The sequence below is a fragment of the Engraulis encrasicolus genome, chromosome 13 (assembly GCF_034702125.1).
Source record: "Engraulis encrasicolus isolate BLACKSEA-1 chromosome 13, IST_EnEncr_1.0, whole genome shotgun sequence".
Classification (NCBI taxonomy): Eukaryota; Metazoa; Chordata; class Actinopteri; order Clupeiformes; family Engraulidae; genus Engraulis; species Engraulis encrasicolus.
Genome location: NC_085869.1, coordinates 49,610,697 through 49,625,056, shown reverse-complemented (window position 1 = coordinate 49,625,056; position 14,360 = coordinate 49,610,697). Strand labels below are relative to the sequence as shown.

Below are 14,360 nucleotides of genomic sequence, written 5' to 3'. Positions count from 1 at the left end.
GAAATCCTGCACACTGTCCATTCCACCAAAAAACTTTAATACATTGTTTCGGTCATCCGACCTTCTTCATGTTGTATTAAAGTTTGTTGGTGGAATGGACAGTGTGCAGGATGTCTTTACACTTGAATGACAACCCCACTGGGATAATATCCTACGCACCTGCCCACCTACAGAGCTGTGCAAAAGCGTCTTCTTGAACAATTATTTTAAGAGCACCATACCGATTTTTAAACACTAGTTACAGTGATTTTTTTTTTAAATTCACATTTTAATGAACATTCCTCATATGTAAGCTAAACATGTACGTATTATGTATGGAAGTTAAAATGATTAGATAACAATGCCATAGCATAATTTACACAAGGACTAGGAACTTTAAGGAGTTACTAACTGCGCGTCTCCAGGAGAAGCAGTGGTCAGGAAGCGATTCATTCAAACAGGTTCCTTACTTGGAAAATGATGCATCCCCGGCAGATATTAGGTCATTTTTACTCCATTAGTAGCTATTTTAATCAGTTCATGTGTGTTTTCAAACTGTTAAGACAAATATTAAAGCTCAACTATAATTTCAAGACAATGTCAAATGGATTTATTACACAGGTATTGTGAGTGAAAATTGGTACTTTGGGCCGGAAGATTTCATCCGTGTAAGTAAGTGTAAGTGCACTTTTCTCGAGGTGTTAGTCACAAAGCACAGTCTTCTACCTTTTTCCCCCCCGCATAACATATTGCTGCACCCTGCTTTTATTGCTGTGCAGTAGGATATAGCCTACTGTAAGTGGCATTAAACAATAAATAACCAAACAGGAACTTGTTTTCAGATTAACTTGCCTTCTTGGTGGTTCGTATTCAGTGCTTTACTGCATTTGTCTTTGGAAAAATGTAAAAAAAAATTTTTTAAAAATAACTTTTTTTTGCAAAATCGTTAAAGGGGGGGCTAATACTAATGTAGAGGGGACTAAAGCCCCCCTAAAATAGGCCTAACGACGGCCCTGTTGACACCCAGTCCTATATAAATAAGTGGGTTTATAAATTGTAATCTTTAATTGGGTTCTGTGATGCATGTGGGGGAGATTGCGTTTAATCTCAGTTTATTTCAGGGCTGGGGTTGAAAAACAGCTGGGGCATTTTGGGCATAGACCAGCCCCGCTCAGTCCATTGTTTACATTAAATATAGAGTACTCTCATCTCCCACCTCAATGATACTGAGGGCTCGTCTTTAGGAAAAAACAAAAAACAACTGCATCGACCCTTAAGGAGTGTCAGCCCATGGAAAATGCCCTGTATGCCAGATCACCAGTTCAATCCTCGCTTAATTTCTCTCTTGGGACTGTTTTGTTCAAGGATGCCATTCTCCACTGGTAAATAGGGTTCTGATTCAAACTCAAAAAGACATCATCTGTCCGATCCATACTTCTCTGAGTTTGGATTGATTTTAACAAACCTATTGTTGGCATAATCAATGCTAACTGAAGAGAGAAATCAAATCTGCAAGCAATTATATTTTTCTTTTTTCCTTTTTCCTTATGTCCCCTCCCAGAAAATGTGTTTCATCTTTGAAAATGAAATTAAATTATGAAAAGTTTGTTTTCTTGTCAGATATGTCCTTTCAATTGCAAACCACGCCTGAGCATTTCGTCAGTTGATTAGAGATGTCAGCCTTAATGAACTCTCTCTCTCTCTCTTTCTCTCTCTCTCTTTCTCTCTCTCTCTCTCTCTCTCTCTCTCTCTCTCTCTCTCTCTCTCTCTCTCTCTCTCTCTCTCTCTCTCTCTCTCTCTCTCTCTCTCTCTCTCTGTCCTGGCAGAGGACCTCTTACTGCCTGGCAACTATTTATCAGGCAGCAGCCCTCCTGTCCCATCTGACATCCATCATTGCAGCTGTGCTGTGCTGTGCTGTGTAGCTGCCTGCTGAAGAGAAACCATAGGCATTGGGGAAGGCATTTGGCCACTTTTGGACTATACCTGGCAGTACCTTTTACAGCGGGGATGCAACTTGTACTGAATCATACCAAAACAGCACCAACAGCACCAGTTGCTGAACTGCACTGTACTGAACTGAACCGAACCGTATTTCCTTGTCGAAACATAGCTTTTGAGAACTTTAAGATTCTCCACTGTACCAGACATTCTTGCACATAACATATTGTAAATAAAAAAAACCATGAGGGTTTCCCAGGAATTAAGAAAATTGATGACTGATTTGTTTTTTTTTATCTTAAGATTTTTTTTCCAAACAGTCCATGATGTAATTTGACATTTGTTAATCAGTAATACAGAACTCTGCTGCATGCATGGTTTAATTCTGGCCTTCCGACATTTTTTTTGCTTGTTTAAAGCAGAAATACAGCCTCCTTTGCAACCGTTTTTAAATCAAGTGAAGCAAAGCAAGGATCCTTTTGAATGTCTTCTGGAATGTGCATCTCTGCCTGATGAACTGCTTTGATCAATACCAGAGTAAATTGCAATTGGCAAAACAAACAAACAAACGAACAGACAAAAACAAGATATGCGCTGTGGATTGATGGAGTCATTCACCAATGATTTAGAGAAGTCCCACTTGATCAATTTCAATTTGAAAAATGACCGCACATCAGATAAGGCAACAGAATGTCCAAATGAGCATAAGGTTAGAGGGGAAATCGTATTTAAATTGCAAGAGTGTCTTCAATCTTTAAAAGACGGATCAAATTACTATTTGATATAAACAATATTCCACAGAATGGAGAGAGACTGCAAAGATATGGCATGCAAGGTCCTGGGAAATAGCAGAACCATGTGCAGATGAAAAGCAATGTGCAAGGTCCATTTAAAAAAAAAATCATTACAATAGCCTGCGGCACACAGTAATAACTAATATTTGCTCGGTCATACTCCTTGTCTCGCTTGAGAGTGGTTGGGCAGGTCAAGCGGGTGACACACAGTCCATTTGGTTTTGCTGTGTGTGTGTGTGTGTGTGCGTGTGCGTGTGCGTGTGTGCGTGCGTGCTTGCGTGCGAGCCCACATACAGGTGTGTGTGTGCGTGTGCGTGTGCGTGTGCGTGTGCGTGTGCGTGTGTGTGTGTGTGTGCGCGCGCGTGCGTGTGTGCGTGTGTGTGAGCCCACATACAGGTGTGTGTGTGTGTGTGTGTGTGTGTGTGTGTGTGTGTATGCGTGCGTGCGTGCGTGCGTGTGTGCATGTTCGTGCCGAATGCAGAAGCAGCCTCCTTGCACTGCATTTTGGGTAATTAGCACTCCGAGGTAGTTAGAGAGGTAATTACGGCTCCCAAGCTGAATGCAAAATACCTTGGAGATTATGATTTCCTTGCCTCATTGAATTTGTAGCTAAGGCACACTCAGCACCATCATCATGAGCTGAGTTCACCGAAACAAAATGTCATTTTTCACAGCAGGAAAGAGGAGTTGATGGGAGTTCACTAAGTTCACAGGCTCAAGGTGAAAATATTCTGGATTAGGCCTATAATGCTCCTCAAAAAATTTTAATCTTTCCTTTGCGGTTTCAGGGTAAACATATTCAATGTATTTTGGGGGCATAAATATGTACTGATACTTGGAATGGATTAAGAAATGCAGTGCACCTGGACAAGGACATAATGTAGTTGTAATGCATATTGCATGGTAACTGTGTACTGCAAAGACACACATGCACGCATGCACGCACAAGCGCGCGCGCACACACACACACACACACACACACTCACACACACACACACACAGGCAGGGGTTCCCAAACTATATGACAAGGTCCCCAGTATACTGTTAGATCCCAGGCCCTCCTGACATTGGCTGTGCCCCACACAGTTTTTTTCTGTGCACTCACTTTCACAACTTTATACTTGATTCAAGTATTACAAGAAACACAAAATATATAAACATGTAAAGAAGAACAGTCACAGTATATCCTCCATCAGTTTTCCCTTTCAATAACATGCTCAAACAGGCAGGACATGGACATAGGCCCCTAATAGGCTAAGACTACAGTAGACTAGGTGTGTGAGGTAGTGCCCTACTGCGATAAAATAATGACGATAATACTAGTGATGTTCCGAGAGATGCAATAAAACAGGTTATTATTCGTAATATCGTTTAGCATGTTTTTTTTTTATTTTAGGTTTTTTTTATTTTAGTTTTCAATGTATTCTTTTTTATTTTTGGTTTGCCATATTTTCCCCTCGACCCCACTAGCATCCCCTCGCGCCCTCTAGGGGTCCCCGGTCCTCTACAGTACGGCACTCGTCCAAGAATGGACTTGCATGCTCATGTGGACCCAGGTTCGAGTCCGGCTATCCTCCTACCCCATCTCTCTCTCTCTCACACACACACACACACACACACACACACACACACACACACACACACACACACACACACACACACACACACACACACACACACACACTCGATTCCTATCATGCTCTTCACATAGTAATAAAAGGAAGAACACCTTCTAGCACATTCAACTGTTTGGACTATTTAAAAAAAAAAAATAGATTCACTCCTTACATTGTAGGACTACAACTATGTTTTGAAGGAGGAAACCAATGCACACCAGAGGTTTCGAGGTGCAGGTTCTCAAAACTTGAGAAAGGCCATACGGCCGAAACTTTGTTTTGTAAATAAATTGCAGCACGATGGACAAGAGTGTGCGGTATCTTCTCCTACAAAAAAGGACTACAACTATGCCCATATTATACAGTAGGCCCTACTTAAGAACCCTTGCTACTTTTTGGTCACTTTAATCTCTCTCATATTTTGTAATTATTTTTCTTTTAATATTACACTTTTTAGATAGGCCGCTTGACAACCCTCACCTCCCCTTGGTCGCTTTAATCTTCTTGTCTACCTTTCAGGACATGTTTGCATCATAGTTGGTCATTTTCCCGGTTAATCAGCGGTTGTAGAATGAAGAGTTGTGTAACATGTTTGACTTTGATCTTTATTGTATGATTTATATTTCATATGTAGGCCTATGCTTTATTATTACCTTTTTTTGCAACATAGTGTAAGCCTACTTGGCACCACTGCCCCTTATTAGTATTATCATTAACCAGAGGTGGAAGAAGTACTGAAGTTGTGTACTTAAGTAAAAGTAGAAGTACCCTGCGAAAAAATTACTCAAGTGAAAGTAAAAGTTGTTTACCAAAAACGTACTTAAGTAAAAGTCCTAAGTACTAACTTTTAAATGTACTTTTCAGTACAAAAGTACAAGTAGGCCTACACGCGCAATGGCTGTCTTTCTCCATGTCTACCTACTTGATACAATAGGAAAAATTGTCTGCAACGGTTTTCGGTTCCATTTGAACATGACTATGGAGTCCTGTTAATGTTTTTAAAAGTATATTTTCTGTCTGGGTGTCAATTTGGAAGAGGGGCTTGGTCCTGCCTCCCTGCCCGCAATCCCTATCCACGAAACACAACAGGAAAACCTAGGATAAATGTAACTAGTAACAAAGTCTTCTCCTAGAAATGTAAGGAGTAGAAAGTACAAGTAATTGTCAAAAAATGTAATTGAGTAAAAGTAAAAGTCTGCATTTTTATTTTTACTCAAGTAAGTACAAATTCCAGAAAAAACTACTTAAGTACAGTAACGAAGTAAAAATACTTAGTTACGTTCCACCTCTGTCATTAACAATGATGATGATGATGATGATGATGATGATGATGATGATGATGATGATAGCAGCAGCATCTTAGGCCTAATCATTATCCTCATCCTCATGCAAACTAAGAAATAGGCTCACTGCTCTCCTGCTGTGATGAATTTCTTTTGCAATCTGCTGCATCATTCGCAAAAAGGACTCTTTGATTTAAAAAAAATGCCCAAAAGCCTACCAGAATTCCCACTAATCTGCCACGCAGGATTCAACTTCGCACGCATGTCTCTGTCAGACCAATCACAGTGGAAAGCGCGTTTTCCTACGGACTTTTTGGAAGCACCCACAATGCTTTGCTCGAGGCCACGTAAACAGTAGCAGCGTTGCGCTTTCCTCCTGTGAGCAAGGTATCCCAGACGTGAGAGCAAGACAGAAGTGAACATGCTATTCTCAGTTTCTGGAGATAAACGTCACTCTACAGATAAACACGAGTAGCCCATGCCTGCATCCAGGTTAGCATAATTTACTTTCATACCTCTTCCTTTTAACTGCAAATGGCCTGCGCTGTCATGACGCCAGGGCGTAGATTTAGCAAACCAGCTTATTAGACTAGCCTAGCAAGCTGGCTGCTTTGACAGCAACGTTGTAATACAGTACCGTTAATACCTACTGAGGATGTAGTTCTAGAATAGAAAGCAATGCTGCTGAAGTTGATCGAAGAGGGAGTACTGTTAACATTGTATTCTTTAATCAGAAGTTGGAGGTGTGGTTGTGATGATTATTGCTCGCATGCCACATGCCAGAAGTTCTCTATGAAACTTCAGACATGAATGAAGCCATGGACATCCAGCTACCTGGCTTATTGCTAATAACCAGGTGAAACAGTAACAGCAGATGAACAATAACCTGAAGCTGACATCGAAGTTGAACCTGAAATGCAATTCACTTCATCAACATACATATAGCGCACTCTGGCACACGAAATGAGTGCATGAGTATGCAATAGGTTTGCGAACGCAGAATTCATCAACAGAGGATGTATATTCCCTGGCAACTGGCTAGTGTTGGTCAACTTCATATCAACCAGATGGGAGCCAGCTTGTTACCGAGTAGTGTCAAAGAACAAAGAAAATATCGCTCCCTTGGTGTCATTCACATAACACATGTCTGTAAATGTGCATGGGGTGTGTGTGCATCTTTGCATTCTGTCTTCATATGACTACAATGAAATGCAATGGCAACATTAATCAGGCTAATGATGCATCACAGCTACAATTGATAGCATTGCCGTAAACTGACGCTGTGTGTCGTCGGTGCACCATTTTCGACAGCATATGTCGTGAGATGTGGCTTGTTGCCTTCATGTCTCTGGTGCTATCCAGGGTACTGATAGGTTGAGTTTTCTCATATCAGAAGCAATGTCATTTATAATGTCGGTATTGTGACCAGCTGCTCAAAAATAGTAATATATATTGAGACTAACTTGTTTGTAACTGTTTAATTGATTTGTTATTGTTATACTTGATTTGTTATTTATATGGAACTGGAATATTGATTTTGTAACTTGTGCTGCCATTTGGCCAGGACGCCCTCGTAAAAGAGATTTTTAATCTGAACGGGTTTATTTTCCTGGTTTAAATAAAGGTTCAATAAAAATTGCAGACACACTTGTGAGGGCACATTTGAATGGCTTTTCTCTCTGTCTCTCCAAAGACTTTCTCAACCCCTCACATTATTCTCCTCCACAGATCAGCACCCGCAGGTGTTGTATTGCGACATGTCGATGGTTCTGTTTGCGTCGGTGGTGCGGGTGAGGGACGGCCTGCCCTTGTCCGCCTCCACAGACTATGAGCAGGACAAGGGGCTTCATGAGACCAAGAGACACCTCAAGGGCCTCTCCAAAAAACTCAGCCAGTTCCCGGACCGCTGCACTTTCAAGACCGGCCACTACAATGTCAAGTAAGTGTGGTCTTGAAATGTGGGATTATAAGGCTGACATAGCGGTGTGCGGTATGACGATATTGAATGTGAATTGGGAAATCGAGTAGAAGATTGTCAGAAAGCAGGCAAAGTAGAGATATTGCATCAGATCGCCTTGGAATGAGGATGTTTACTTCATCAGAGTGAGGATGTTTACTTCATCAGAGTGATGATGTTTACTTTATCAAAGTGATGTTTACTTAGTGTTGTTGTCCTCACTTTTATTTTTTTTTGCTGAATTTGTTATATTCCAGTAGTGCACTTAATTAGTGTGGTATCACTGTGCTTACATTTTGATTTTTAACAATGTTTGCACATGCAAAATTGCAAGTATATTCATTAAAATCAATTCAGAAAGGTTTGTAGCCATAAATGCCTTTTTTTTCTGAGGAAGATCATGATTAAAAAAATAAATTGAGATTTTGTGGTAAAAAAAATTGGGATATGACTTTTTTGTCATATCATTCATCCCTAATTTGACATGGGTATGTACGATAATATTTTAATTGAGGTGTCAAAACGTTTGCCTTGCCTCGCTGTTGATCATCTTCCCTACCAAATTTATATTATTACTTCAGCGTAATCTGTGTTGGATATACTACTAACCACACTGCAGTCGGTCAGTTTCCGTTTTCTTTAAATTAGTTTTCAGGTTTATGCGCTGACGTTTTTCAGTCCGGAAGTGTGATCTTGGATAATGTAATGGACAAATTCTCCAGAGCATAACATGAATTTAATGTCCAGAAAACCTTTTTAAAAAAAGGCTAACCTCTCATTTTCACTATTCGTTATTGAAATAAACACAAATTGTCAGTCAAATTTATAATGACCAAGACATTCATGGTTTTGCTATGTTTTATTTCTTCTTTTTGGGAGTGTTGAGAGCGTTTCCTGTCAAAAGCAAGTTCTTTGAAGTTGCTATTCAAACGACAGCATCTTGCAGCTCCAGATTAAAGTAGTGGCTGCTGGCAACTGCCTATGTGTGTTTTTTAATGCATCTTGACATCGGTTTGCTTTTGAAGCAGACATGCGCCGTCTGATTAGGACGTTAGGGTAATGAGTGCCAAATTGTCAAATCTTGCAGATGGCAATGAAGCCTTTGTTATTGAAATTATGTATATCTTTGTGTATGTGTGTGAATGTGTGTGTGTGTCTGTTCGCGAGCGTGTGCGGCGGGTGTGATTGCGTGCGTGCGTGCGTGCGTGCGTGCGTGTGTGTGTGTGTGTGTTTGTGCCTGTTCATTTACACCCACAGTGAACTGTCAGACATTGTCTAGCTCTCTGCAATACATAATTCCCCACAAAAAAACAACAGACAGACCCACTCCTCAAAAGTGTCTGTGCGCCGACGTGTGTCCTCACTCACCCTGTCTGTCCTATTACGGGGATGGAGGGAGCTCCTGGACTGAGGATGACGGAGTGTGTTTATATGGCTCTATAGAGTGACTAGCAGATAGGACTCCACTGAAGTCCTCATCAAAGTGGGCCTCAGTGGAGCGGAACCGGTCCTGTCAGAGCCCCCGCCTCCCTCAGAATTGGACTTCTGACTTTTTTTTTTCCTTCTTTTCCTTTCCCTTTTTTGTGACAAGCAGCCTCTAAAGACTCATTTGATGTCCCGTTGGTTTAATGAAGACGAAACAATGGCCTAGGAACAAGGCAGAGGAGGAACGTGTGTGTGTGTGTGAGAAAGAGAGTATTTGTGTGTGTGAGTGTGTGCGTGTTTGTGCGTGTATCTGCATGGGTGTGTGCGTGCGTGCGTGCGTGCGGGTGTGTGTGTGTGTGTGTGTGTGTGTGTGCGTGCGGGTGTGCATTGAGGCTGGAGCAGGTGGCTGGTGGCTGGTGTGCCGTCGGGTGGCAGGCGGGTTTTCAAACCAGAGCCTAATGTAATGTAATGCGTGGGGATGTGAAGGCTGCTCTCAGCAAGGTCCTAATGCAGATGTATGGCTTCTTTTGAGGGGCCTGCTCGGCCATTTTGGCATCTTTGGCAGGCCAAGACAGCGGCCATCCATCATCCGGGCAAAAAAACTTCCTAACACAAGCAGTGGGGAATAGACACTACACTCTCTCCAACACTTTCCTTCCACTATTGCACTGCTCTATACAGCACCTGGCCGCCTCTCCAGGGTCAAAGCTGGCCCTCTCTTGGGGTCACTCTTCCATTCTGTCTCTCATTTTCTTGCTCTCTCTTTTTCTTTCTTTTTCTCTTTCTCTCTCTTCCCCTCCCCTCTCATATGCAAGGTTTGAAGTCTCTGCTAGAGAACTTTCATTCCCTGATGCTTTGTTCACACCAAGAGCGACCTACGCTAACTGAGCGACGGAAGCCATTATTTCTCTATGGAGGCGAACTTAGCAACCAGAGTGAATTTTAATGATTAAAGTCGTATTGCTGAATGTCTCAAGCTGTCAAGCCAGAGCCGTTATGTGATTAGCTAAATCAAACATATCAATGTCACGTCCAGAGCAAATAAAGGGAATTCATCGCAAAACTTCTTCTGCTACCTCTGCTACCAGGCAGCGTAGGTATCCCTTGGTCTGGTCTCTCTCTCTCTCTTTCTCTCTCTCTCTCGTGGTAGAAACTCTTACTCTCCCTCCCTTTCTGTGTAAAGCTGGACTCTTTCTTTCTCTTAGTGTTTTCTCTTTCTTCACTCCCAAGTGAGTTGCTATTTTCCTGTCCATTGCGCTTTCCCTTTTAATATATGACCACCACCACCCCCTCTCTCCCACCCCCTTCATCAGCTGCTGTTAGTGTGTGCGTGCGTGCGTGCGTGCATGTGTTCGTGCGCGTGTGCACGTCATGGGTTTGTTTCATCTCCCAGAAGAGGCATTAAGCACTGACGCACAGATTGCAGTGACGCTCCGCTCACTTCCTCAGCAGACGTCAACCTAGTACCTACGCCATGCATTCACATGCAGGACGCCAATGAAGGAATAAACCTATATATCGTGCATTAACATGCAGGGCAGCCATGAAGAAGTGAAACATACAGAACAGAAAGCAACGGATAAGAAGTAGCACAGCCCAGAGCTGACTTTGATAAAGCTGACTGATCAGTCTTGGATGGCTGGACGTTAGCCCAGTGGCTGTGCATTATGTGTCGCCTCGTTCCTTGCAGTTAAGTAAAGACGTGCAAGCACACTCAATAAAAAGAAGATGTATTTCATTTATCCTTTTTATTTATATGCACAGGTATGTGCTCACAGGTTGTGGTCCCCGGGGGACAGCCATCGCACGTTTTGTTCCTTGTTCCTTGTAGTGAGTTGGAAGATGGAAGCAAAATCAGCATTCAGCACAAAAAAATCCAATATTGTCCTGTTCATGAATGCACAAAGATGTGATCACAGGCCATCCTGCATGCATGCATCCTGTTCCTCCGTCACTTTCAGCAAGCCCCTGACAGGGGAGGACAAAGGGGCTAGTTGTCCCTGGCTCAGGGACACAGAGGGGCCCAGAATAGTCACCCCGTTACATTGTATTTATTGAAAAGAGGAGCTTTTCAGATGAGTTTTGTCATGGTCAAAGTTGTCAGTGCCCAGGGCTGGACCGGTAATCTGGCATACAGGGCATTTACCTAGTGGGCCGACAGTCCTCAGGGGCCAATGCTTTTGTTGTTGTTTGTTTCAAATTTTCCGTTAGAGGCCCATAATTTAGATGGGGCAGCCCGTTGGTGCATCCTTAATATACAGTGGACTGAACCCATCGTAATTGTAGCATGAAGGTGGGGGTGATGCTTATGCCTAAATTGCCCAGGCCGGTTTGTGGTCCCAGACCAGCCATGTCAGTGGCCCTGCCTTTCTTTGTGCATCAGGATAGCGAAGTATAAACAGCAGAAAACATACACAGTGATCACATGTTCCACCCAACCCGCCAGCTATCCAGACCGCCAGCAAGCCAGCAAAATATGCTTGCCATGATTCGGTCCCTTGTAGCAAGTCAGAGTATAATATAACCACAAGGAAACATGAGATTTGATCACAGGCTTCACCCCAGCTCACCAGTCAGCCAGCCAGCCAGCCAGCCAGCTATCATGCATCATGCAGTGTTCTGCCTTTTCCCACCCTCTCCCTGGCCCTGTACCGTAGTAGTCTCCACAGTAACAGCAGATGTCATTTCCATGTACTGTACGTGGTGGCGGTTGTCCAGAGTGACTGTGGCCATGCCAAGACATTACATCACTACATAGCGACTCCTCCACTGCTTTGGCTGCCGCTGACATTACTGCTGCTTCTGCAGCTCTGGGCCTCCTATCTGGAGTAGGGTTGCCAGATGTGTCTGGTAATCTCCAGCCCAAAAAAGGCCCAAAAAAAACTTGAAGACAGGAAATCCCAATCCCATCCAATTTGAACTAAATTGTATTGATTTCTATGGCCACAAATCTACTGAAAAACCAGAACCATTTTTGACCATTTTTACCCCCAGATGGCCATCCTAGGCAGCTCAGTTGGTCGGGAAACCGCCCAATCTGGCAACACTGGTCAGGAACACACTTCCACAGGGAGGCGGTTCTGTCGGTATGCACTGCTTCGCTGAAATGAGCTAGCAGACTGCTAGGCTGTAACGAAAATAGCCCTAACCTGTCCCCTTACTATAATCATTGGCGCGATTAGTGACAGGACATGTCTCAATCTGCAGAACCTCCTTCGTTCTCACTGTTGTTATTCTGTCATTATGTGCTGCTTCGTCATTAAAGAGCTACCAGTTGACTGTTAACGTAGCTTCCACACCACCCTGTAGACCCCCCCACCCCCTGCTCCCTCACCTGTCGCCCCCATCACCCCCCGCCACCCCCGCCCCCAGAGAGAAGCAACGGCTTTCCTCAAATCTAACCGCTGTAGATAGCACAGCCCAATGGGGAGGCACGCACGGAGCTTGCTCTGTCAGTATGCGCTGCGTCGTTGTAATCCTAACCTCTAACCCCAACCACTGATCCGGGAGCCGTTTGAAGCCGTGTGGCTTGATGGCTAGGCTATATCGACAGGACAGAGCTCTCTCTCTCTCTCGCTGCGCCACAGACAGAGACGTTATGTCACCGGCACGCTGTTCAATTTCTTTCGACCCCGGTCTGCTTTGCGTCGACACTTCCTGTTGGATGTAGCCAAAACTGAAGTGAAGTGAGATCATAGTCTGTTCTTTATTTGTGATATAGTGCAGTCAACCCCTCCTCATCAAGCCTCTTTTAACACCTCCTGGATGTGCGGTGGTGTAACCAGCTGCCTGGTTATTCTGCACTTCAGATGAACTAAGTCTCTATTCATCTCTTGGTCACCTCAAACTGTCTTGGCCTGATCACAACTTAACCTTAATATTTTGTTCATTCTGACTGGACTATGTGTCTTTATACAGCAGTACTTATGTCCACGATTGTGTCGTGTGAATTGTCTTTGACTATGTATTTCTCCATGCGTCTTCATGTCTAAGGTGTGTGAGTATGTGTGTCGTAAGATCAGAGGGTTGCAGGCTCGAATCCCACCCTTTCCTCTCCCTACACCACTATCCATGGCTGAAGTGCCTTGGATGAAAGCGTCAGCTAAATGTAATGTAATGTTTGTGTTTCTGTTGTGTTCCACAGCTTCACCAGTTGGCTGGGCTTGGGCTACCTACAGATAGCTACTGCAACTTGCGTCTGCTTACATGTGTTTGTGTGTGTTTTCCGTTGCTCAGTTTCACCAGTTCACTGGACGTGGGGTACCTGATGGTGTGTACAGAGTCAGACGGCTATCTCAACACCACGTTTTGTTTACGTGTGCATCTGTGTGTTGTGTTTTTCAGTTTCACCAGCTCTCTGGGCGTGGGATACCTGATGGTGTGTACGGACACCTACCCCAACGTGCTGGCCTTCTGCTTCCTGGACGAGCTCCAGAGGGAGTTCATAGTCACCTACGACACCAAGCGCATCAACAGCGCCGTCAGACCTTACTCCTTCATCGAGTTCGGTGAGCTGGACTACCTAATTTTTTTAAGAATCTTTTTTTGGGGGGCATTTGTATGCCTTTATTTAGGAAAAGACAGTGTGACAGGATATGAGGGCGTGAGAGAGGGGAAGAATCGGTAAAAGGATTTCGGGCCAGAATCGTAATGGTACAGCGTCTTAGATTATTGAGCTTCGTATTTTTATTTATTTCCATCTAATTAAATAGAGGATGTTGTAAACTACACAAATCACTGCGTGTAGGTGGCCTAACTCAACTAAAGCATCTCTTTTGGCCGCAACAGTAGCAGGATTAATATGTCTTTAAATGTCTTGTTGTTTTATCAAAGCACAGCATCAGAACTCAGAGTTCAGGACACAGAAAGTTTAGGTTTAGGAAAGTTGGGAGTGAATCACAATGGGACTTTAGCTAAGTGCAATTAGGGAAGCCTTTATCTATACTACTGTTATGTGTCAACACGGCTAAGACTAGCTTTTAGAATGAACGCAATAGCTCCATTTCAGCATATTGCCGGGGATTTGCATCAGCTATTGATGCCTCTTCACATCTTGTGTGACTGATGGATGAGTGCCACAATATTTGGTTTGAGTTTTTTTTTTTAGTCCATCTGATAAATGTAGTATGCACACATGCAATGAACACTTGTGTGTTTAAGGGGAAGGATTAATGTTTAAGGCGATTTATCAGTCATCAACATTTTATTTGCACTTACTTATTTATCGTCTTCAGTCATCCATTTATGCATGTGATCAGAGCTGGACTAAGACGACCCGGGGCCCCTGGGCCACAGGTTACTGTGCCCCCCCCTCTCGGAAAGTAGAATTCACAACAAAATGGCATAGACAGTGTCGGTCAATTAAGGA

The 14,360-nt window shown here is 43.3% G+C and overlaps 1 protein-coding gene across 2 annotated transcripts in view; it reads left to right on the top strand.

The window, feature by feature from the left end:
• The first annotated feature begins 5,962 nt into the window (after nucleotides 1-5,962).
• Nucleotides 5,963-14,360, top strand: part of sec22a (SEC22 homolog A, vesicle trafficking protein) — an 18,801-nt gene continuing 10,403 nt past the window's right edge. For both annotated transcript variants that reach the window (XR_010037264.1, XM_063214194.1), the window contains exons 1-3: nucleotides 5,963-6,102; nucleotides 7,339-7,549; nucleotides 13,337-13,500. Coding sequence is in view for 1 of the 2 variants with exons in the window: in XM_063214194.1 (XP_063070264.1) it covers nucleotides 7,368-7,549; nucleotides 13,337-13,500 (346 nt within the window). In the remaining variant the exon portion in view is untranslated. The remainder of the gene's footprint in view (nucleotides 6,103-7,338; nucleotides 7,550-13,336; nucleotides 13,501-14,360) is intronic.